This window comes from Tasmannia lanceolata, unplaced genomic scaffold (assembly GCF_043159265.1).
Source record: "Tasmannia lanceolata isolate RefF3 unplaced genomic scaffold, GAP_Taslan_0.1 ptg000002l, whole genome shotgun sequence".
NCBI classification, from domain to species: domain Eukaryota; kingdom Viridiplantae; phylum Streptophyta; class Magnoliopsida; order Canellales; family Winteraceae; genus Tasmannia; species Tasmannia lanceolata.
The window spans coordinates 37,479,785-37,503,616 of NW_027518679.1; the positions used below are offsets into that span (position 1 = coordinate 37,479,785).

Here is a 23,832-nt window from a genome sequence, read left to right on the forward strand (position 1 = left end):
GCAATCCAAACCATCCAATTGCTGCCTACAATGAAATGGACGGTTGATCCAATGGCCGGGAGTCACTTGACAAGATTTATGGTAATGAACATTTAATAGAAACAACAGCCCGGGTAAAGGCCTCCCTAAAATCATGGCCCACTAGATGAATGGACATGATTAGGGAAATGAAATATTCGCCCCTTTTTTTACTTGGGACAGCCCCCTCTATTGCTACAGTATAAATAAAACGAGGGAATGCCGTTATCAGCGTCTTGTTACCATTTCTCCTTTTTATTTTCCATCTCTCCTTTCGCTTTAGAATTCAAAAGGATTTGTTTTTGGGAGCTGGTTTCGACTTCAAAAACCTTAGATCCGAAGGTAAATCTCTGTTTCAATCTCTTCTCTTTTGAAAATATCTTCGCATTCCTCATCTAATTAGGTCGGATCGAACAGATTTCGATCTTTCGTTTCAGATCTCGAGAACTGGATCTCTAGGGTTAAGTTTTACTCATTTTCACGGAATAAAACCCTATTTTCACTATACATGTGAAGATTCTTCTTCTGTTCTTCTTTGTTTTTGACTTGAGAGCGTAATTTCTAAGCTTATGTTAAGAAGTGTGGATGTTTTTCAGTCCGTTTTAATATATAGAATCATTGATTTTTTCTATCACATGGACAATGAAACTGAGAATCTCTCTGTGTGCGCTTTCATTAATCGTTTTCTTTTTACAATTGGATGTAACTTTATGTATTTCACTGGTTTTAAGGCTTTCGATCTTTATAGAGGTCGATTAAATCTATTGCTCGCAAATATGATCGATTTATAATGGCTATTCATTGTTTGTATTTTCTTTTTGAACACGGTTAGATCCACAGTTTCAAAACTCCTTTGAGTCATTGTGGACTCCCCTAAGTCGACTCCCTTTTACCTTGGCTGTGTTATTGTTTGAGTCTGTGTTTTGCCCTACGATCAACCGAGTACTCAGCCGCGTCAACCAAATGCTTGATCGCACTGTTCTCCTAGTTAGCAAAACGTCATTTGGCAAAATAAAAAAGAGGGATGGGAAAATTTTGAGTTTAATAGGGTATTGGTTCAAAAAAATGTAGTAAAAAAACGGAACACAAAAAAATGTGTTTAATTTTTTTATTTACAAAATATAGTGTGGCTAAAGTTGGAAAGTTGGCCAAAAATCGTATTTATTTCGTCTAAAATACTTTTTTTAATGATAAACATCTAAAATACGCTTTAAATGTGTTTGAAATGTTTAAAAGTTTCAAATGGCACACCAATAAAACCCCTTTTTTTTTTTTTTTTTCAAAAAACACCGTTTATAATGGAGTTTTGCTAACTATGACCGTGATGAGTCGACTAGTATTTGCTTTGGCCGCATTTTGACCCGCATCTGCATTTTGAAACAGTTGTTAGATCTGGTTTGGAATTTTATTTTAGATTTGAATTATATATCTTTCTATGAATCCATAAGATGAAAGAGAACTTTAATGGAACTATTTTGTATACAGACGTGCGCTGGAAGTGACAGATAAAAAGGTGTATGCAAGAGACGCAACGGACTTGATGGATTGGAAGCACCTGTGAAGCTTTGATCTATTTGTTCTGAACTCTTGGGCTTAAGCTTTGTGAAATGGAGGAGGAGAAAAAGAAGAAGAAGAACAAGAAAAAGAGAGGTAAACAAGCTAAAACTACAGACGATGTAGTGGTTGGGCCTGAAGAAACATCTCTTCCAGAGCAGAATCATGTAACTGAGCTCCAGCAGAATCACTGTACTGCTACTTCGGGTAAGAGTGAGGTTGATCAAAATTCCATGGTGTCGGAAGTCGATGCAAAGCTGGACAGACGTGAGATTGACGAAGCAAAAGGCATAACTTCACTTGTGAGTTACCAGGACCCATGCATTTATTGGCAAATTAAGTTTATTGTGGTTGTAGTATACTTTGTTATACACTGGCTGGAAATGTTTGTTTTTTATTTTGTTTTAGAATATAGTTGATTAACCCTAAGATTTATTAGTTTTTTAAATGAATACTGTATTTATATTGTTGCAAATTATGATAGTAATCAGTGATTTTATATGTATGTATGTGAGTGTCATCGTTTCTAGATTTTTAGGGGTTGTCATGTCCCGGCACCATGTATCCGTGTCGAAACTTGACACACGAATCAGTGTCCACAAATCATGATCATATATACTTTCTATTTTAGCGGTGTTCTCGTTTCTAAATTTAGAGGGGTTGCCGTATCCGACACTCCGTGTCCATGTCGACACGCGACACCCGTATCCGTGTCCACAAATCATAGGCAGGCACAATGTTTTGGATTTACGTTATTCTATGCTTGTTGGACACTTGGGATAAGTTAGTAATCGATTTTAGTGTCCATATCGACACACGATACTCGTGTCCTTGGCGACACACGACACCCGTGTCCGTGTCAACAAATCTTAGGCAGGCACAATGTTGATTCACGTTATTCTATGGTGGTTGGACACTTGGGATAAGTTAGTAATCGATTTTAGAGTCCAAAATAGCACCATCATGTGAGTGGTTACGAGGGTTCGTAGAAAGGTGCTCCTGCTTGTTGTCTACGTAAAATGCCTAGTCTTGTGTGTTATTAGCTAGGTGGCTCTGTCATTCGAATATATTTTTCATAATAAATGTTAGACCTTATCGAATCTCAAAAAAATGTACGGCAGAATATGTATAAAAGAAGGAAATACAAGATTGAACTATTGATATTTTGATATGTTATATTGTGAACCATCTCTGGGACATGTATCTACCGTACAATGAACCTTCTTACGAAGATGGAAAGGGACTACATAGGAGGCTGCTTTGATTCATCCAAGGTTTCAGTAAGCCACTGCAATGTTGGTCCTTTACTAGAAGCCTATTTGATCACACTAATGGAGTCTCCTTCAATCAGGAGACAATGATTGAGCTAATGGCACTTTTAAGGCTCTCTAAAATTGCCCTCATCGTAGCTTCATCGGTGTTTGTAATATTTATACAATCAACAAAAGCGGCGTTTACCTCCCCCACAATCATCCTTAACTAGCTCCCTAAGATGACAATGGGTTCTTTTTTACAAGGGGGGGGGGGGGGGGGGGGGGGCGCAAGATGTTGTAATTCAAGTGATTGTAAGTTTGAGTACTTAATAGAGTTATTTGGGCTACTTGAGGAGGTCTATGTGTTGCTTAGTATTACTCTCCAAAAGAATTGTGTTGCCTAGTGTTGGGGTAAAATCCGACATCCAATGGGAGGCCGACACGAGGCGTCGGGAGATTCAAAGGCTGGTGAAGGATAATTTCACAGCCCTTCTAGAAACCCTAAAAACCAACCTAAACAGCAGGATGAACTTTTAATATGAGATTCTAGGAAACTCACCCAATCACACGAGAGTCTGTAAAAGGCAACCTTCCTTTAATGCCTAAGACTCCAGTCTATAAAAAGGGGACCAAACTTTGAGGTACGTAATTGACACACAAGTCACATCACTCTCTTCCTCGCGCAGCTCATCTCATATTGTTGCCATGTCTGACTTAAGCACCGGGAGAGTACCCACCAGAGTTAAACTTCGGCCCTCTGTTCGATGTGTTCTCATTGAGCGCAAGTCATCTTCAAGAGTCCACTAAGTGTAGGACCACCACCGAGAGCCACATTGGATTTCAGCACGAATAGATTGAAGCCATCCGTGGGAAGTGAAGAAAAGAAAATATGAGCATGACGCTGAGGAAGAGCAACTGCAGCAATCGCTAGGATTCGCACTTTGAGTCCGAAGTGAGATACATTTCTAGGCATGGTTCCGAGATCGTTCTCAATCCACTAACGTATGACCTACATCCTAGCTTCAGGAGGCCATGGCAATGGTGGGTCAGGTTGATGAGCTAGCCAGGTAGGTCAGACTTTAATTGACCTGATCAAAAGGCTAGTGAAGAGATAGATAGATAGATAGATAGATAGATAGATAGGAGGATCTCCGAGACGGGAAGAGTTAGGTCGGGACCGAAATGACCAGGCGCCCTCCAGGAGGAATGCAGACAGCCGATCAGATTCCGCCTCAAGCCCTGTCCAATCTGCTCGGCCTAGCCACACTACAGAGTTGAACTCAAAGAATGCTGACGTCCACAAAATATTGAAGAGATGAACAAAATGACCTGTTCGATGATGAGGAGCGTTGCAGATGAATTGTAGCTAGCAAACGAGCCGCCCTTCACGATGCGAATCGTAACAGCTCCATTACCTCGGGGATTCAAGATGCCCCAAATTGACCAGTACGATGGCACGACATACCCCGTCGACCACCTTGAGACCTTCCAAGCAATGCTGTTGTTGCTGGGAACGCCAGTCACGGTCATGTGCTGAGCCTTCCCTACCATGTTGGAGAAGGCTGCCCGAGTCTGGTACTCGAAACTTTGACATGGCACCATTAGCTCATTCGACAAGCTTAATCGGCTATTTGTAAGCGACTTCATCAGCAGCTGAAGACATCAGAAAACCTTGGCTGCGCCATTGACGATTAGGCAAAAGAAAGATGAGTCCCTTGGAGACCGTATCAACCACTTAAATAACAAAGCACTGGAGGTGCAGAAGCGTTGGAGATGCAGAACTTAGATCAATTGATAGCCATGGCCGTGCTGATGAATGATGTGAAGGCCTTAAGGTTTAGCTTTTTGTTACCCAAAAGGCCACCTCAGACTTTAGCCAAGCTACTAACCAGGGCGGAGAAGTACATCAATGCCGAGGAAACTATGCCGGCCTGGAAGGAAACAAATAAGAGTCGACCTAGTGGCAAATGTAGGGATAGAGAGGGACCGAGGTCCAGAGCATATCCAAACAAACAGCCACGGCGTGAAAAGAGGGTTTCTGGCCATAATAGGAGTCCATCTCGGAGGTTGTTTGAAAAGTACACTCCCCTCAATACTTCAAGGACAAACATCCCGATGGCAATCAGAGATCAGGAGTACGTCAAGTGTCCCACGAAACTGAAATCTAATGGCAACAAGCAGGACAAGAGCAAGTACTACAGATTCCACAGCGACCAAGGGTGCGACACCAACGACTGTAGACATCTCCGGGGGGGGGGGGGGGGGGGGGGGTCATCCACACCATCTCAGGTGGCCTAATGGCTGGAGGGTGCAGGCCTATGCCTGGTAGGTCGGATCCAAGCATGGCCTAAACAAAAAGGCAAAGACTGACCAGGTAATTTCCTTCTCAGATGAAGACCTTGAGGGTGTCCAAACACCACACACCACAAGGCGATATAGTTGTGGTGGCCATGACAATAGCCAACTTCGAGGTTAGAAGGATCCTGATCGATAACATTTGAGAAGATGAAGCTGAGGGCAGATTGGCTAAAACCCGTGGACTCACCATTTTACGAGTTCTCTGGATACGAGGTCAAAGTTGAGGGGATGATCAAGTTACCAGTCATGGCTAGGACAACACCTCGCCAGACGACGGGAGGTAAAGGTCCTGATCGTCAAGGCACCCTCAACGTATGACACAATTTTAGGCCAACTTGGATAGAACGCGTTGAAAGCCATTGTCTCCACCGGCCATCTGAAAATGAAGTTCCCTACCCCCTGTTTGGTTGGCTGGGAGAGTAGTAGTGGAAGTAGTAGTCAAAAGGGAGGTGACAAGCATGGAAGATGTGTAGAGTTGTCTAAGGGAGAATAGGGGAAGAGTGGTAGTAGCTTTGGTTGCAGGTAGAAGACGTGTGGATAATGTAGGTGTGCCATTATCAAAATAGAGTGGAAGAGAGGGAAAAGGAAGAGAGAGGAGACAAAGAGAATAAGACAAGACCATTCTACTTTTCTTCCACCCAAAAACCTACTTCTTGAAGAAATTTGCTTGGGAGATGAGATGAGGGAACAATTGAAAAAGTAGGGTGCCACATAGGAAAAAAGCTCATGATTATGTCCCCTTGATGTCTAGAAGTCAAATGCAGTTTTCACTAAAATTTGGCAACTAAACAACGTTGGGTGTGCCATATTCCACAAATTTCCCAGCCGTCTTCCACAGTTTTGGCAACCAAACAGGGCCTGCCATTGTGGGGCAACGTGCTGGGTGGCATGGTACCACTGGTGGATGATGCCCCGAGAAAGTCATCGCCTGCAATAGGTTGAGCGCCTTGGACTTGAATTGTTGCATGAGGCATGGAAAGCATGCGCTGCATCATCTGCTGGAGTTCTCTGCAAGCAACGGTGGGGGAGTTGGGGGGGGGGGGGGGGTCGAGGCGACCAGACCACAACCCGTACTTTTTATGTTGCCGCACTGGAAGGGAATACAAAGTCTAAAGAGGCTCTGTTGATCGAGACTATGGACTTGAGAGATAAAGCCCAAGTCACAAGGGGGAGCCCGCAGTAGGCTTGACCCAGGTGCCCTTGTTTGAAAGAGATGACGAATGAACTGTTCTGATCGGATCCTTGCTGCAAGGGGGGCTGAGGACACGTATTGTTAACATCCTAAGATCCAATACATACGTCTTTGCCTGGTCGGTGACTGACATGACAGGGATCTGCCGAGTTAAGTACACACAAACTAAACGTTGACCAGAGCCGCACGCTGATCACGTAGAAGAGGAGAAACTTCGCCCCGGAGAGACATCAACATATAAAAGAGGCGGACAAGCTCCTTTAGGCTGGATTCATACGAGAGATCGGCTATCCAGAATGATTGAGGAACATGGTGATGGTAAAGAAGCCACCTCGGATCACGAGCTCCTGAGCTTCATAGACGCATTCTGCGGCTACAACCAGATAAGGATGCACGAGATTGATGTGCCGAAGACTGCCTTCATCACCAACCAAGGCTTATATTGCTACCATGTCATGCCCTTCGGCCTGAAAAATGCGGGAGCGACATATCAGAGGCTCACGAATAAATTGTTCAAGAACAAGATCTGTAAGAAGATGGAGGTTTAGGTTGACAACATGCTAGTCAAGAGCATGAAAGCCGACCAACATGTGATCAACATGGATGAAGCCTTCAGAACCAAGCAAAGGTACAAGATGAAGCTAGATCCGACCAAGTGTGCCTACGGGGTGGCTACGGAGAAGTTCCTCTGATTCATCGTCACCTAAAGAGGGATAGAAGCTAACCCCGAGAAGATAAAGGCCCTCCTGGACATGTCCCCATCCTCGACCATCAAGAATTACAAAAGCTCATGGGTTGGATGGAAGCACTAGGCCAGTTCATGTCAAATCAGCCGAGAAGTGTTTGCCCTTCTTCAGAGCTCTAAGGAATGTGAAGGTTCTGATGGATAGAAGAATGCCAGAATTCCTTCAAACAACTTCAACAGTACCTTGGCTCACCAGTATCGAGGACAAAGTTGGAACCCGGCGTGGAACTATGCTTGTATTTGGCAGTGATGCAGGTGGCCCCGGGTGCGGTTCTTGTCTACATGAGCAAAGTGTTACATGGCGTCGAAACAAAGTACCATAAGATCATGAAACTAGCTTATGCCTTAGTGACTGCAGCTCGAAAGTTGAGGCCGTATTTTCAAGCTCAAGTTATCAATGTGTTAACTAACTAACCAACCACTGAGGAAGATCCTTCAGAAGCCCAACACTTCACGATGTTTGGTTAAGCCATATTTTCAAGCTCACATCATCAATGTGTTAACCAACCAACCACCGAGGAAGGTCCTTGATGGGGACATCAACAATGGGCGTGGATTCTAGGTTTACAAGCGTAGACATGGACGAGACTGATAGCAGGGACTTTAGCATGGGCCACAGACATTGGTGTCTTTTTTTATTATTTATTTTCTATTTTCGTCATTTTATTTGTAGCCTACTTTTTAGGCATCAAATCTCATCCGTTCGGTGTATTTTTGGTATTATTAGAAAGGTTTTTCAATTACCTATCTAACGGGCCCAAGATCACATGATTTGGATGTGTTTTGAGCAAGTTACTAGTGTTTTTAGGAAGCGGTACAGGTCTATTACGGAATTACTATTTTAGGTAAGTTTTTATCTTTATTTAGCTTTGCTTTATCTTAGATGAGTGGTTGAGATTAATTTTTAACTTTAGGTTATCTTCTAGGGTTTCTTTTTTTATAAATATATCTTATGAAAACAATGTAAAGAGACTTTTGGAATGTTGAATAGAATTGAGAATTTTTTTGTGAGAGCTATTGTGGCTTGGACTTCTTCTTCTCTTCTCCTCTTGGTGACTTGGAGCCATTCTTCTCTTATCTCGTCTCATCTATTATCTTCTATTTTTTCAATCAAATCAACACAAACAAGGTTAGTAAATCATATCTTCTATTTTCTTTATTCTTGAACCCTAAAACTAGAAAACCCAAAATCCATAGATCTCTCTTGTTCTCTAAGATCTTGTTATGAGATTTTGAGGGATGGTTTTTATGATTAAACCTTAGCCTAAGCACCAAAGAACCCTAACTTTAAACCACTTTTGAGCCTTATTGCAATTTTCACCCCTTTCAAGCCCGAAAACCCTTTTTAAAGATCCCTAGCCTAAACCTACCATCAAATCAGAGCCTAAACCTTAGTTTAACCTTTCTTTTACCTTCTAAACCTTAACCTAAGATTTGGATAGCAGTATTAAACCAAAATTTCAGATCTTCTAAATTACCAAAATACCTCTACAACCTAAAATTGGATCGTTTTGAGCCTTTTACTGGTGATGGACCTTTTTTTTCTTCATTAGATATTATTATTTTCATGCTTTTGTGACATTTATTTCATTGGTACTTACATTAGCTTTTAGTTCTTTTAATTGGTTGCATGCGTAGGCCTAGTTTCAGACTAATCTTTCTCTTATCAATTCATCTTACAAATATTTATCGCTTTGATTGATTTGTATAAGTATTAGTTCATGCTTAATTACAATCTTTACAATTATTTATCCTATTTAAGTCTCATTATTGCTGCTGCCCCTAGATTAATTAGGAGTTAATTTGGCCCTAGGTAAGTTGTTTAAGTGTTCTTTTAATTTTTCGTGTAAGCCCTAAATTGTCCTAAAGTCTTAATCCCACTAGGAGTGTAGGATTTTTCCCTAAATTAGGTATTGTCCTGCATCAACTTGGTATCAGAGCCCAGAGCTATTTTTTTAGAAAGCCTTTTAGGGTGTTAGATTAAAACAAAAGAGAGAGTCCAAATTTGTGTTTAGTTTCCCTTTGCATGCCCACAAGGAGTGGTAAGGATTACCACACAATGACATCCGATAATCAAATTTTGATTGAGGAGTTGGTCCAACTTGTTAGAGACAGCCGCGAAGAGATATGTCTTAGGAAAGTGGACTGTGAAGCTCGCGGGAGTCGCGACCAGGAATTACATGCCATTAGCACTCAAATCCAAGCCGTGAAGTAAGGCTTGCTGCTTTAGAAGGCCTTAGGCAAATTTATCCTGAACAATCAATTGTCCAGAATAATCTGCCTAGGCAAGGGAATTAAGGATTTCTGAATCCACTACCTAATTATGAAATTGCAGTCAATCAAAATCAAGGTGGCCATGATCGGAATAGCATAGGGGACAACTTCGAGAATGACCGGCAATTTGGTCATTATAGTATTGGGAACTGGAATGCTCGAGGTGGCTGAAGAAGATACCGAGGGGTCATCAAGGATCTAGAGCTCCTTATCTCCAGCAGCATGGCGACGTTTATGATGATGATCAAGAGTATGATCCTGAGATCTATGGACCCGATTATGTTGCAGACATTACCAAGAAGGTTAAAATTGATGTTCCAGACTTTGATGGAAAATACAACCCTCAAGTTTTTTTGATTGGCTAGTGGCCATGGAACAATATTTTGATTGGTATAACATGTCCCAATCCCGAAGAGTTAGGATTGCTAAAATAAAGTTGACAGGTCCAGCCCGAACTTATTGGATTGATTTTGAACATCAACATACTAGGAGAGGTGAGGATAGCATCCAGACATGGGATGAGATGATGGCCAAGCTCAAAGAAAAGTATTTGCCAATCACCTCTCAACAGCAGTTGATAAGCCACATGCACAGGCTTAAACAAAACAACTTATCTGTTGGCGAATACATGAATCAATTCGATGAGGCCAAAATCTGTAGCCGAGTCCGAGAAGAACCCGAGCAAACTCTCATCAGATTCCTCGATGGACTTAAACCAGAAATTAGAAGGGAAACGAGGGCGCATCTTTTGGGTGATATTGATCAAGCTTTTCAAGAGGCTTGCGAAATTGAGAAGCACCCAAAGATGTTCTTCCCCAAAAAGTTTAGCAACCAAGCTGTGGAGGCTTCTTACAAGAAACCTCAACAATCAAATCCCAATTATCCTAAGTCCAACAACATCTACCAACCTCCAAAGGACTCCAAGGGTAAAGGAGTTTTGGGAGAAGGTCCTAAGAAAGCGCAGTGCTTTAAATGTAAGAGTTATGGACATTATGCGCGTGATTGTCCGAACCGTGTTGCATTTGTAGAGCCCCGACAAGATGAAGGAGAGGACAAATTAGGGCTGCAAATGAGCCGAGCCGAGCCGAGCTTTGGGGTGTTCGGGCTTGGCTCATTTAGTTTTTAAGACGGCTCGTGTTCGGCTCGGCTCGTTTAGTTTTCGAAAAAGCTCGGCTCGGGCTCAGGTCGGCTCGTTAAGTGGAACGAACCGAGCTTAAGCTCGGCTCGTCTCAAGAATGATAAAACATACATATGGGGGATTTGAACCCAAGGCCCTTCTAAATCCAGTGCCTTAACCACTCGGCCAAACCTTCATTTGTAATAAACAACCCACATTCTTTTATTTTATATAAAAAACAAACATAATCCAAGCTTTAAAGCTCGGGTCGGCTCGGCTCGTTTATGAACCGAGCCTAAAAAGCTCACGAGCTTTTCTAGCCGAACTATACAAAGCTCAAGTTCGGCTCGTTTATTTTGGCGAACCTAATTTTTGGGCTCGTGTTCGGCTCGTTTAGTAAACAAACGAGCCCGAGCCGAACCCAAACATGTTCGCGAGCCGGTTCGGTTCATTTGCAACCCTAAGGACTATGATGATCAAGCCAATGAAGCCGAGAATGATGAGGAAAATTATGTGGTTGATGGCTATATTATTGAGGAAGAAGAATTAAAGGAGGAAGAAAATCCAAACAAGGTTAGCGTGATGAGATGTATGATCGCGCAACCGAAAGTAGCTGAAGACTGGAGAAGGAACAACATTTTTTTCACTTTCACTAAACATCAAGGCAACAACTGCCGCGTTATTATTGATAGTGGAAGTTGCATGAATGTGGTTTCTCCTAGTGGAGTTAGCCAAATGGGACTTAAACCCGAGCCACATCCAAATCCCTATAAAGCTGCTTGGGTTGATCAGTCAACCATTCCGGTTACCCAGAGATGTCGCGTGCCTCTTCAATTCTTACCATACACCGACATAATTTGGTGCGATGTCGTTGAGATGAATGTTGCTCACATTTTATTAGTACGACTGTGGTTGTATGACAGAGATGTTGTGCACTATGGGAAATCCAACACATTCGTTTGAGCATAAAGGGAAGAAAATTACCTTATAGCCGTGCCCATTGCAACCATTCAAAGTGGCTGAAAAGAAGGACACTGTTTCCACTAGCAAGTCCAAGAAACCCTTAGGTATTCTTAATCAAAAGGATTTTGAAAAGAAGTGTAAAGAGTCTGAAAAGATTTACGCTCTAATAGCAAAAGAGGATTATGTCCTCCAAAATGAGGCCGTTATTGAAATTCCTCCTATGCTGAAACCATTAATGAAAGAATACGAGGAATTATTTCCTGAGGAACTACCAGATGAACTACTTCCTATGGGAAACATTCAGCATGCCATTGATCTAGTTCCTGGATCCTCCTTACCGAACTTGCCCCACTATCTCATGAACCTGAAAGAACATGCCGAGTTAAAGAGGCAAGTAGATGAACTTTTGAGCAAAGGCTTGATTTGAGAAAGCATGAGTCCATGTGCGGTATCCGCATTGCTTACGCCAAAAACGGATAGAAGTTGGCGCATGTGCGTCGATAGTCGAGCCATAAATAAGATCATTGTCAAGTATCAATTTCCAATTCCTAGACTTGATGATATGCTTGACATGATGGCTGGTTCCGCCATCTTCTCTAAGGCTCTGTTCACTTGTTTTCCCGGGAAAGGAAAGGAAAGGAAAGGAAAGGAATCTGACGTGGCAAAATGGAAAGGAAAGGAAAAGAAACTGTGATTTTCCCATGCTTTCTCGCTGTTCACTTGCCCAGAAAGGGAGGGAAAATGTGCAGGAAAGTTATTTTCTCACTGTTCACTTGCCCAGAAAGGGAGGGAAAATATGCAGAAACCCATATTAAACATATTTTGCACAAGATTTTTTTTTTTTTTTGCATTAAATGCTACCGCATAAACAACACGTACATAGATCCCTAATCCATCGAAATGAACCTTCTTCCATTTCAATGTGCATAAAATGAAATGTCGATATCGGCTGTTGAAATTTCTTTAATCAATCTACATTCCAATGCAACTAATTACGCTACAAATTGAAAATTAAAAAAAGGAAACAAAAATAAATTTCATGTGGTGATAAATGAGGTAAAATTCAAAACCCTAACCTTACTCTTTTATTGTGAACCCTGAGAAATGAAAGGAAAAAGGAAAAAATGAGTCAATCTAAGAAGAGACAAGTGTGTAAACAAATTTGTTCTTCCTATTAAGATAGCAAGAGTAAATCAGAATAGCTACATCAAGTTCATTAACAAACCAATCAGTGTAAGAGAAGCCTAACTTTAAGTAAGATACTCCTCATGTTCTTCTATCTCGGTTTCCTATTCATGGAAAAGATTTAAAATATGAAAGAAGCTTGAGTGAGTGATATTTTACAGGGAATTTTCCCTCATATCTAGTGATGACCAAAATATTCTAAAGCATGGTTAAATCTTTGAACTTGAAGAAATAAAATGTGTGAAAACTCCATAAGCTTTTTCCCAAAACAAAACATAAATTACAGACCAGAGTAATTCTAAGTTGACTTAGAAATGGCAGGCGTGAAATTGTCTAAAATGATTTATCATCTTGTAATGATTCCCAAAACTAAGGGCTGTTCAAGGTTTTTTACAGAAAGAAAAAGATATTTTGTATATACTTTTCCTCTATAAGGCAGACAATTTACAAATACAACCAAATGGGAATCAGATAATCTACAACTGTTTACATTGAAACTACTCCAAAACCTGTAAACAAATGAAAAAACTCTCTAAGCAAAACCACCTCAGCGCTATACCACCTCACTCAATTTTTTCAGCCATAGATTTTCTATTTTTTCCCCGCACAAAAATAATGACATATACTGTTGGTTTTCCTGTTACAGGCCAAAATCCTCTTTAAAAAAAAAAAAAAAAACTGACTTATCATCTTCCCTGTATAATGCTCAAGGACAACTGATTCACGGATACCGTAGATTTAGAAGAAGATGAGAACATGCTTCAGAGCCATCATTCCTGAATTCCAAATTTTGATGGCACTTACAGAGTTTTTTTTTGAAATGGGATGGCACTTACAGAGTTCCTGCCAGACCAGTGCTGAGATGGCTCTGATCATTTGCCAAGTTTCATGCGCCAATCCAAAATCTGCTATTTTGGGCTTCAATCCCTCATCCAACAGTATATTGCTTGATTTTATGTCCCTATGAATGATCCTAATCTCAGAAGCTTCATGGAGGTAAGCTAGCCCCTCTGCTGTACCAACGATGATATTGAATCTCCTCCCCCAGTCCAATTCCTTCTTCTTAAATGGATCTGTTTGCACCATACATGAGAGAAGATCATTTAGAAATTCACATTGTTACAATTCTAGCAGTCACAGAAAATCAAATCATTTAAATTAAGATATAACAAATAAGAACCGGTCGAGGCTAGTGTTACGGAGGTACTCATAGACCAGGAGACTCTCAGGTCCTTCGACGCTGCAGCCAAGAAGCTTAACAAGGTTTTTGTGTTGAACTTGACTGATGAGATTGATTTCATTGAAGAACTGATGCACCCATTGCCTTGTATTGAAGAACAGTCTCTTCACTGCAATTTCCCTACCATCTGGTAGAATCCCCTAGAAAAAAAATCATATTAGTCAAAACTTATCCTCCACATGTCTACTATATAGATTGTAATTGATGAAATTATAAACAATAAAAGAACAAATCCACACAGATTGGTTACTGAAGAATAACTTTGTTTTTTTATGAAGAGGTTACAGAAGAATATCAGGCAGCAGATGTCTAATCTGACTTTAATTAGGGAAAGATATGAGAGTAGATTGCCTTATAGACGAAACCATAACCGCCTTGGCCGAGCTTGTTTCCCTGATCGAAGTTGTTTGTAGCTTTTCTCAGATCTTCATATTTGAAACTAAGGCGGGATTCTGATATTGATCTAATAATATCTGAAGAATCATCCATGTCTGAAATAGCACATTGAGAGAAAGCAATTAGATTTCCAGTTCCATCCGCATATGTCATTAGATAGACACACGTATTCATTTTTTTTATTACCATCAGGGGAAGTAGTAGAAGCCCTTCTTTTTGCCTAGAGTATGGCTCCTCCTATAACCACCAGTGAGGCCAAAACAGATGCTAGTGCAACCTTCAGTCGACGGCGAAGTACTAGACCAACAAAACTCAAATAGAAAGGAGTCAAAAAAACCCCTTGGGATGTAAAGCACATTTCATCTCCACGCAGAAACCCATATCCAACAAAACTTAATGAAAAAAGTATTACAGCCCGTTCTATGATTCAAATATGAGTCATACGTACTTCACCCAAACACCAAAAATCATCCTAATCCAGTTACCAAATCCTTATCTATTCAATCACTCCAAATTGAAGAAGAGAAGCATAAAACCCATAATCTTAAATCACATTGAAGTTGAATCAGAAACAACAAAATTATCATAAACTAAAACTAACCAATTATAAGAATCAAATCATCCAAAAAGAAATTAAACATTAGTTATAACATTTCCACCTAACTCATACATCCAAAATATAGTTCATATATAAACGGTTCAACAAAAAATAGATAAACATCACATAGCCAAACGGCGCATACGCCGCAGAATGCGCCTCAACATCTCCACTCGGTCCATCTTGTCCAGAGAAAGGAAGGCCCCAGCTTCCTTGTGATGCCCGTGAAGGTACACATAAGCATCAATAAGGTCACCTCTAACGAAACCATCAATGTTCAGCACTGCATCTTTGAGGCCAGGGAGGCTGTGTACCTCATTAGTAGTAATTTTGGCATCAGCAACCATTTTAATGCCCAGTCTGCATATAAAACCATAATGTGAGTAAACATACATCATAAACAAGTGGGAAAAAAGTCTAAAATACTACTATCATAGGACTAACCCCACACCAATGGCAAACCCCAAAAACCAAGGAACACTGTGGATGTCCTCTTCACGCTTGTCTTTCAAATCCTCATGGCGCTCATCATATGCATTTAAGGCTGCTTCTGCCTCCTTCCTTGTGGCATAGGAGCGATAAGATGCTCCACTATACCTGTTCACTTGAAGGTGACAATCTGCCCAACTGTCGAATATGCCCACCTGCCGTCCCTTGAAAACCACATAAAACTTATCCTTCGCCATTACCTGGTACCACATAAACAACACATAATAGTTGCAATAACAAATGATAGATAAACAACATTTACTTAGATCTCAAGCAAGGTTTTTCATTCACAAGCTTTATAAGATAACATACAAAAACTATTGATGCAATCAAACCCATACATAATTTAGTCCATCAAACCCATACCAACAAACCCATCAAACCCATAAATAAGTTAGTCCATCAAACCCATACAACCAAAATACAGAAACCCTTCTTCAACTCCCACATCCACCAACAATCATCCACAACCACCCACAAACAACCATCAACCACCAAACAACCACCACCCACAACCACAAATGAAACAAAACAACCACAATCAACATCAACACCTCGGATCCACCCAGAAACAAAAAATATATCCCCTACCCTGATTAGCACCTCAGATCCACCACCAAAAAAATACATCCCCAACCCACATTAGCACCTCAAATCCACCACAAAAAAATGCATCCCCATCCCACATCACCAACAACCAAAACACCATATATCAACACCCACATCAACACCCAACCTCCAGAACACCAATACATCAACACCCAACCACCGAAACAACCAACCACCAAAACATCCATACATACAGTAACATCCAACCACCCAAACAGCCATACATCAAGCACAAAAACCCACAAAAATCAGATTCAGATCATACAACAGTAACCCTAAAAAAATCAAATTCAAATCAGATCATAAAATAGTAACCCTAAAAAAAATGAAACCAAAAAAAAAAAAATGAAACCCTAAACCCTATTCTCAAAATCAAGCACAAAAAAAAACCCCTAATCTAGAGAGAGGGAAAGAGAAAAATAAACCCAAATCCATGGGAAAACGAGTTTAAAGAAAAAAAAACCATCAAACGAAAACACAAAAAATGGCAGAGAGAGACACACATACCTTTTCTGCCCAAAAAAATGTGGCTCAAGCAAGATCGTCGAAGTGCTGACGAGAGACCTGCAAAAACAGAAAAATGAGAGAGATGAGAGAGACATGGGCGGCGGCAGAGACAAGGGAGAGAGAGAGAGAGAGAGAGAGAGAGAGAGAGAGAGGCGGTTTACCTTTGTTCGCTGGAGATTTGCGAAATCACTCGCCGGAGAAGAAGATTGAGATGAGACCGTAGCTAGGGTTTTTTTCCAACTGCAGAGGGGAGGTCTCGTGAGTTTACGGGCTTGATAAATTTTCTCGCGCCCTAGAGAAAATCACTTTCTTGTGGTTTTGACGGGAAAGGAAAGGATTTCAATCTCGGGAAAATGCATTTCCACGTCTTTTTTCCGGAAATAACACGTCGGATAAATTGCTTTCTCAGGAAAGAAAGAGAACAGCGCTATTCCGTCTTTCTCGGGAAAATATGCCTTGTTTTCCTTTCCTTTCAATTCTCGGGAAGACGAGTGAACACAGCCTAAGATTAATCTTAAAAGCGGGTATCACCAAATTAGAGTTTTAGTTGGTGATGAGTGGAAGACCGCCTTTAAGACAAAGGATGGTCTATATGAATGGTTAGTTATGCCTTTTGGCTTAACAAATGCACCAAGCACATTCATGAGAGTAATGACAACAGTGCTTAGACCATTTATTGACAAGTTTTTGGTTGTTTACTTTGATAATATCTTAATTTATAGTAAAACCACCCACTTGTCACATATTCGACAAGTATTTGAAACACTCAAGAGAGAGAAACTGTATGCAAACCTGAAGAAATGCACGTTCTTCATGAGAGATGAATATCTAGAGTTGCTCTCACCATGCACCGGCTTTTCAGAGGTACGTTTTGACAGGTATTTCAACAATTTTTTTAACACCGAGAAGGCATATGTGATAGAATAAACTATTTGGTATGGAAACCTATCTGTTAGAAGGGATCTTGCAAGCTTGTAGATTCCTTGAAGCATTATGTTACTTGGTGTTCATAGGTAGCAAGGATTTGTTATCTTAACAGCCTGATGAATTTTAAAGTAGACGAAATGTTATATATATTCGTGAGATGATACATGCCATATTCGTCTTCCATTGACCCACCTTAATGCTTGCAAAAATTTGCCAGTGCGTTATTTCTGGGTTCCCTTGCCTACTTTTCAGTGTTTAATATTTGTTTGGGACCGTTTTGCCTTACAGGGTGTGCTAGAGGAAGGAGTTAGACAATTAGAAGCTGAAAAACATTCTTGGTTGCAGAGAGAGGTATCTGTCGCTTCAAACTCTATTTGCTCTTTCCATGACCAGCAGGATGATTGTTTTGATCTTTTGAGAATTGCTTTGCTCTTTTCTTTTGGTTCCCCTGTGTACTTTTGCCCATGTTTGATATTTCTTCTATGAACTTTTTGCCTTACAGGGTGTGCTAGAGGAAGGAGTTAGACAATTAGAAGCTGAAAAACATTCTTGGTTGCAAAGAGAGGTAGCTGTCACTATATGAATACTATTTGCTCTTTTGCCAATGTTAGATGTTTCATCGATGAATTTTTTGCCTTACAGGGTGTGTTAGAGGAAGGAGTCAAACAATTAGAAGCTGAAAAACATTCTTGGTTGCAGAAAGAGGTAGCTGTCACTTCGAATACTATTTGCTCTTTCCTTGACCAGTAGGATGTTTGTTCAACTATTTGCTCTTTCCTTGACCAGTAGGATGTTTGTTTTGAACTTTTTACAATGGCTTTCAGAGATGGCTGGAAGAAGAAATAAAGAAAGCTGTGTCGGACAAGCACTCTTGGATTTTTAAGGAGGTGAGAATTTTATTTCCACTTTTCCAATTATGTTTGTAGTTATGTATATATGTTTTGGAAATTTGTGATTCTAGTAACTGTGATAGTTCAGAGGAGAACTAACTAAGTGGTTGACCTACAGGCCAGCTTAGAGGATAAAATCAAATGCTTACAGAATGAAAGGGGTTCCTGTATCCAAAGGGAGGTAATCATCGTCATTGTTGTGTTACATTAGTTTTTTAGTTGCATTAAAAAAACATTTTAAAGATGGTAGGATTTGATAAATAGACCGGCAAAGCATTTAACATTTAGGTTCACTTATTGTGCTTTTAAACTGCAAATATATAATAATAATAAGGGATTTGCTAGCGTCCATCGCGGAAGACATTTCGCGGATGGCCTGTTGCATGTGAGAGCAGCTTCACTTTTCAGCAGATTTTGTCTTCATTCACAAGGTGGCTGCTCTCACATGCAATAGGCCATCCGTGAAATGCCTTCTGCGATGGACGATAGCAAATTCCATAAGAATAATAATATACGAAGACAAAGTTTTGTATTCTAGGATCTCTAGAGAAACTATTTGCAGCATAAAGTTTCTTAGCTAACTAGATAATTTACAGGCATACTTGGAGAAGAAAATCGGACAGTTGCAGAGTGAAATTGATTCTTGGATACAAAAAGAGGTAACATTTTTCATTATTATCTTGCAGAATGTTTTGATTGGCAATGGAGCACTGCACTTAGTTTGCTTTCAGGATGTTTTAGCCAAAGCAGGAGTCCTAAAGGAGGAAACTATAGTTCTTACAACTTTGAAATCCTTTCAAGGATTGTATTTGGACTTGGATCCACTTTTGTAATATGGCGGGGACAACTTGTCCCAGCCACTATTCAATAAAATGTCAATTTTCAAAAAAAAAAAAAAAGTTTGCTCAAGATTGCAATTTTGTGCCCTGTGCATTCCTGTGTGTGGGCATGCATGGTCATGCCCATAATGTTTTAATCTTCGTATAATTTTAGGCTTTTTGTAAAGCATGGTTGGTTTGCAGCACATAAGTGGCTAATTAAATTATCTACAGGCCAGCTCGGAGGAGAAAATCAAACAGTTACAGAGTGAACAAAATACTTGGAATCTAAAGGAGGTAAAAATTTTTTTTATCATCACTTGACATAATTTTTTCTGATGGCGGTAATAAAAATGCTAGGTTCGTGATGGCTTTACTAGACATTGGGCATTTTCCTTTTGTCAACACCTAGTTTGCTTTCATCATGTCTAATTTATGTCTCTGTTGCAAATACCTGTGTTGATTGCTAAAAGATTAGAGAAGCTTCAATGCGATTTCCTTTGGGAAGGTAGGTAGAGAGGGAAGAGACTCAATCATCTCATTGATTGGAAAAGGATGTCCGAGTGTAAGAAGAATGGAGGCCTTGGAATTGGCAGTTGAATGTTCAGAAACAAAGCCATCTCGGGGAAATGGCTTTTGAGCATTGTTAACAACTTAAAGGGTGGGAGTATAGGAAGGTATTAGAGCTCTATTCTCTGGGTCATGATTGTCTGTGGTCTTATCATTGATAATTTTAACAAGCTGATTAGGTTTTGAGATGGAAACAGGGAGAGAATAGTAGGTAATATTGCATTATACCATGCTTATCCGAGCCCCTTTTTAGTTCGATTGTCCCTAAAGGTAAATAATGCATTGAGAGGGGCCGGGAAAAGGGATTGTATGGGATTTGTCTTTATAGGAATGCTAATGAAGTTGAGGAAGTGTGTGTCTGGGTTTTGATTCTTGTGTTTGTGTATTTATGTTTTGCCTTTGGAAGGTGATAAGAGATGTGATTGTGACTTACGAGATCCCAATGGTATGTTTTTTGTCAGGTCCTCTTTGTTTGTAATCAATGAGATCGTGTTGAGTTCCAAGTCCTATTTTGGGGGCCATGCTCCCTCTAAGAGTAGATGAATTTTGTTGGATAGTTATCACAGGAAGCATTAACACGTATGATGTGCTAAAGCAGAAGAATTTCAGGCCTGCAGCCATTGCTTCTCTTTTTTGGGAAGCGAAGAGTTGGCGGAGTGAAATGAGTGTTCAAGAGTCAGGGGCCAGGGCTATAGAGAAGCGGTTTTCTTGATCCATTGGGATCAAAGGCTAATAGTAAGGCATCGGTCAAGCACTTTTTGAGAGGCGTTAAGGATATCTGTAAGGACATGACTGAGATTATTTGCAGAAGGGGACGCAAGTAACAGAACTTATTGGGCCCTAGGGAGGAGCTTGGAGCCTTGGACTATGGAGGTTTACACAGGTTATAGATGAAATTAGGAATTTATTCTTAAATAAAAAGAATTCAGTGGTCATATTAAATGAAATGGCTTACGTAGTTTACGGGTGAGTGCCTGCATCCATAGGGATTAGTCCCGCCCTAAAATAGGGTGGGGACCCTATGACATTAAAAAAAAAAAATTAAATGAAATGGCAGAAAGTAAACTGTTTTCTCTGAAGCTAGGCTTAAAAAATTCAGGGGTCATATTAAAGGATTTTGGGAATTTGTTAATATTAATAAATGATAACTTCTGCACGGATAAACTGTTTTTGTTAATAAAGAAAACAGTTTTTTTTGTGTGGAGATAAAAATTTATTTTTCATAAACGGGGCTGTTGCTATTAGAAAAGGAAACAGTTCTTACTCTTAGATATTGTTTGGGAATAGGTTTTGAAAAAAGTCTATGATATTATGAAAAAAGCAAGGAATTTTTTAATAGAGTTTCCTGGTAACAATGGGTGGACAGATCAGTAATTTCATCGCTGGATGTTAGGTATCTTATCATCTTCATAATTTTTCTACTAGTCTTTTTCCACAGCAAAACGACTTTGGTTGGTCGTTTATATACTGTTCGGTCCTACCGGTGGTATTCATTTCTATATGCTTTTGTGCCTCCATGAGAAATATAATTAGTTGCGACACGAATATCTGTTTGACCATTCTAGGACACAACCAATGGAGATGAGGAAGCACCAGGTCTGTAAGGCCTCTATTCCCACTGACATGTATGATGCATTCAGTCATTTTTTTAATATTCTCCATCAGGCCAAATCGGTTGACTTCCTTCACAAGGAAAACCATCCCTGTCAAAATGACTGCATGTGGTTATTTGAAAAGAACCACTAGAACATAGTAGCCCATGATATGGATCTGACTGAAAAAATATTTACCTAATGTCGAGAGAAAAGGTCTATTTTGGTTTTTTTCCTGAATGTTGTATTACAGTGTGTTCCGGTTTTTTCCTGGATGCTGTATTATAGTGTGTTCCGAGACTTAATGGCTGATATTCATGTCTGACATGAGTCACATGACTCTAGAAGATGATGCGTCATTAAATAGTGATTGAGGGATTTCTCTTTTCTTGTGATTATTATTTTCCTGGTAGGATTCTTGTCTAGGACACTTCTAGTTAATTAGATTGCTGAAGAATAGTTACTTATAAATCACTCTTAGAAGTGTCATTAGGAGTTGGGCCTATAGTTCAATTGGTCAAGGCTACTTCTAAGTTCAATCCTAGCTCATCTACGGGGAAAAATGCTATATATATATACTAGTAAAAAACCCCGTGCAATGCACGGGCCGACAAAGAACTGTACGGACCACATCATAGGTTGATCCAAACCGTCCATGTGATGGAACACAACATATATCGGTTGTGCCCATAAAATCATTTCCATAGGCTGATCGTAGCCCTCCAATCTATAGAGGTTTCCATAAGATGTTGTTCCTCTTAAGGTGCCCGGAATTCGTCAATATTTTTCAAGGTGTCTTGAATCCGTAGTATTATGTAACATCTGCCCCCAATCCGTAATTTTGCATAGAATATGTTGACTTTGCCCACTTGTTTTATTATAAAAGCATAAAAGAGGGGGTAGGATTGAAATTATGTGGCTTTAATGGGTGCCATTGTTAAAAAGCATAAAGGAGGGGTTGAATGGGTGCCTTTGTTAAAAAAAGTCAAAAAAAGTGATTTGCAATTCTATTAGAATTTTGAGAGAAATTCAAATAATTCTCTCCTTTTCTCTTCTGCTATATATATATATATATATGTATGAGAGAACATTTCCTACACACTTGTGTAGGTAAGTTACCTACACACTACCTGAAAATACAGTGAGGGCCCACATTGTTTGGGTGATCCAAACCATTCATTTGAATGGTCCTCACATAGATAGGGTGTCCACAAAAAATCAGATCCATAGGATCATCCTAACCCTACGATTTGTGGAGGTAAAATGGACGTGTATAAACCTTCACAAATTAGTCCATTTTTTGCCTCCATAGTTTGAATGGTTAGGATGATCCTATGGATCTGATTTTTTGTGGACACCCTATCTATGTGAGGACCATTCAAATGAATGGTTTGGATCACCCAAACAATGTGGGCCCCCACTGTATTTTAAGGTAGTGTGTAGGTAACTTACCTACACAAGTGTGTAGGAAATGTTCTCCCTCTCTCTCTCTCTCTCTCTCTCTATATATATATATATATATATATATATATATATATATATATATATATATAGGAAATGGTTTGTGTGCAGCTGCACAGATAAGCTATTTGTGCATGGATGCACAAACCATAGTGGGGGACACATTTTTTGGGGGATCCAAAGCATTCATTTGGAAGGCCCTTCCATGGATAGGGTGTGTACCAAAAATCAGCCCTATAGGATCATCCTAACCCAATCAAAGTTGGAGGGGAAAATGGACAGACACTGTTTCTGCCCATTTTTTTCCCTCCACAAATGGCAGGGTTAGGATGATCCTAAATGACTGATTTTTGGTACACACCCTATCCATGGAAGGGCCCAAAAATGTGGAGGGAAAAAAATGCTTTGGATCCCCCAAAAATGTGGCCCCCCCATGGTTTGTGCAGCCATGTATCTATGCAGCTGTACACAAACTATTTCCTCATATATATATATATATATATAGGAAAAGTGTTGCTACTCGGTCGAGTTAAATACAGTGGGGGCCCACATTGTTTGGGTGATCCAAACCATTCATTTGAAAGCCCCTTACCTAGATAGGATGTCCACAAAAAATCAGATCCATAGGATCATCCTAACCTATCCAACAGTGGAGGGAAAAATGGGAAAAAATTGACAGACACAGTTTGTCCACAAATCTGCCCATTTTTCCCTCCACTGTTGGATGGGTTAGAATCATCCTATGGGTCTGATTTTTTGTGGACACCCTATCTAGGTAAGGGGCTTTCAAATGAATGATTTGGATCACCCAAACAATGTGGCCCCCCACTGTATTTAACCCGACCAAGTTGATAAGCTTAGCTACAAGACCGAGTAGCAACATTTCTCCGTATATATATACACACACACACTAGTAAAAAAACCCGTGCGATGCACGGGCCGACAAAGAACTGTACGGGACCACATCATAGGTTGATCCAAAGTTCCAAACCGTCCATGTGATGGAACACAACATCAATAGGTTGTGCCCGTAAAATCATTTCCATAGGCTGATCCTAGTCCTCCAATCTATAGAG

General features: G+C 40.2%; 1 protein-coding gene across 5 annotated transcripts in view; it reads left to right on the forward strand.

The window, feature by feature from the left end:
- Positions 1-252: 252 nt before the first annotated feature.
- LOC143871655 (Mitochondrial ATP synthase D chain-related protein) overlaps positions 253-23,832 on the forward strand; it is a 34,448-nt gene continuing 10,868 nt past the window's right edge. For 3 of the 5 annotated variants that reach the window (XM_077376686.1, XM_077376687.1, XM_077376689.1), the window contains exons 1-9: positions 253-360; positions 1,504-1,874; positions 17,714-17,776; positions 17,928-17,990; positions 18,068-18,130; positions 18,250-18,312; positions 18,434-18,496; positions 18,912-18,974; positions 19,368-19,430. In XM_077376686.1, the coding sequence (XP_077232801.1) occupies positions 1,626-1,874; positions 17,714-17,776; positions 17,928-17,990; positions 18,068-18,130; positions 18,250-18,312; positions 18,434-18,496; positions 18,912-18,974; positions 19,368-19,430 (690 nt within the window). In that variant the 5' untranslated portion in view covers positions 253-360; positions 1,504-1,625. The remainder of the gene's footprint in view (positions 361-1,503; positions 1,875-17,713; positions 17,777-17,927; positions 17,991-18,067; positions 18,131-18,249; positions 18,313-18,433; positions 18,497-18,911; positions 18,975-19,367; positions 19,431-23,832) is intronic. The other 2 variants (XM_077376691.1, XM_077376688.1) reach the window with 2 other exon arrangements.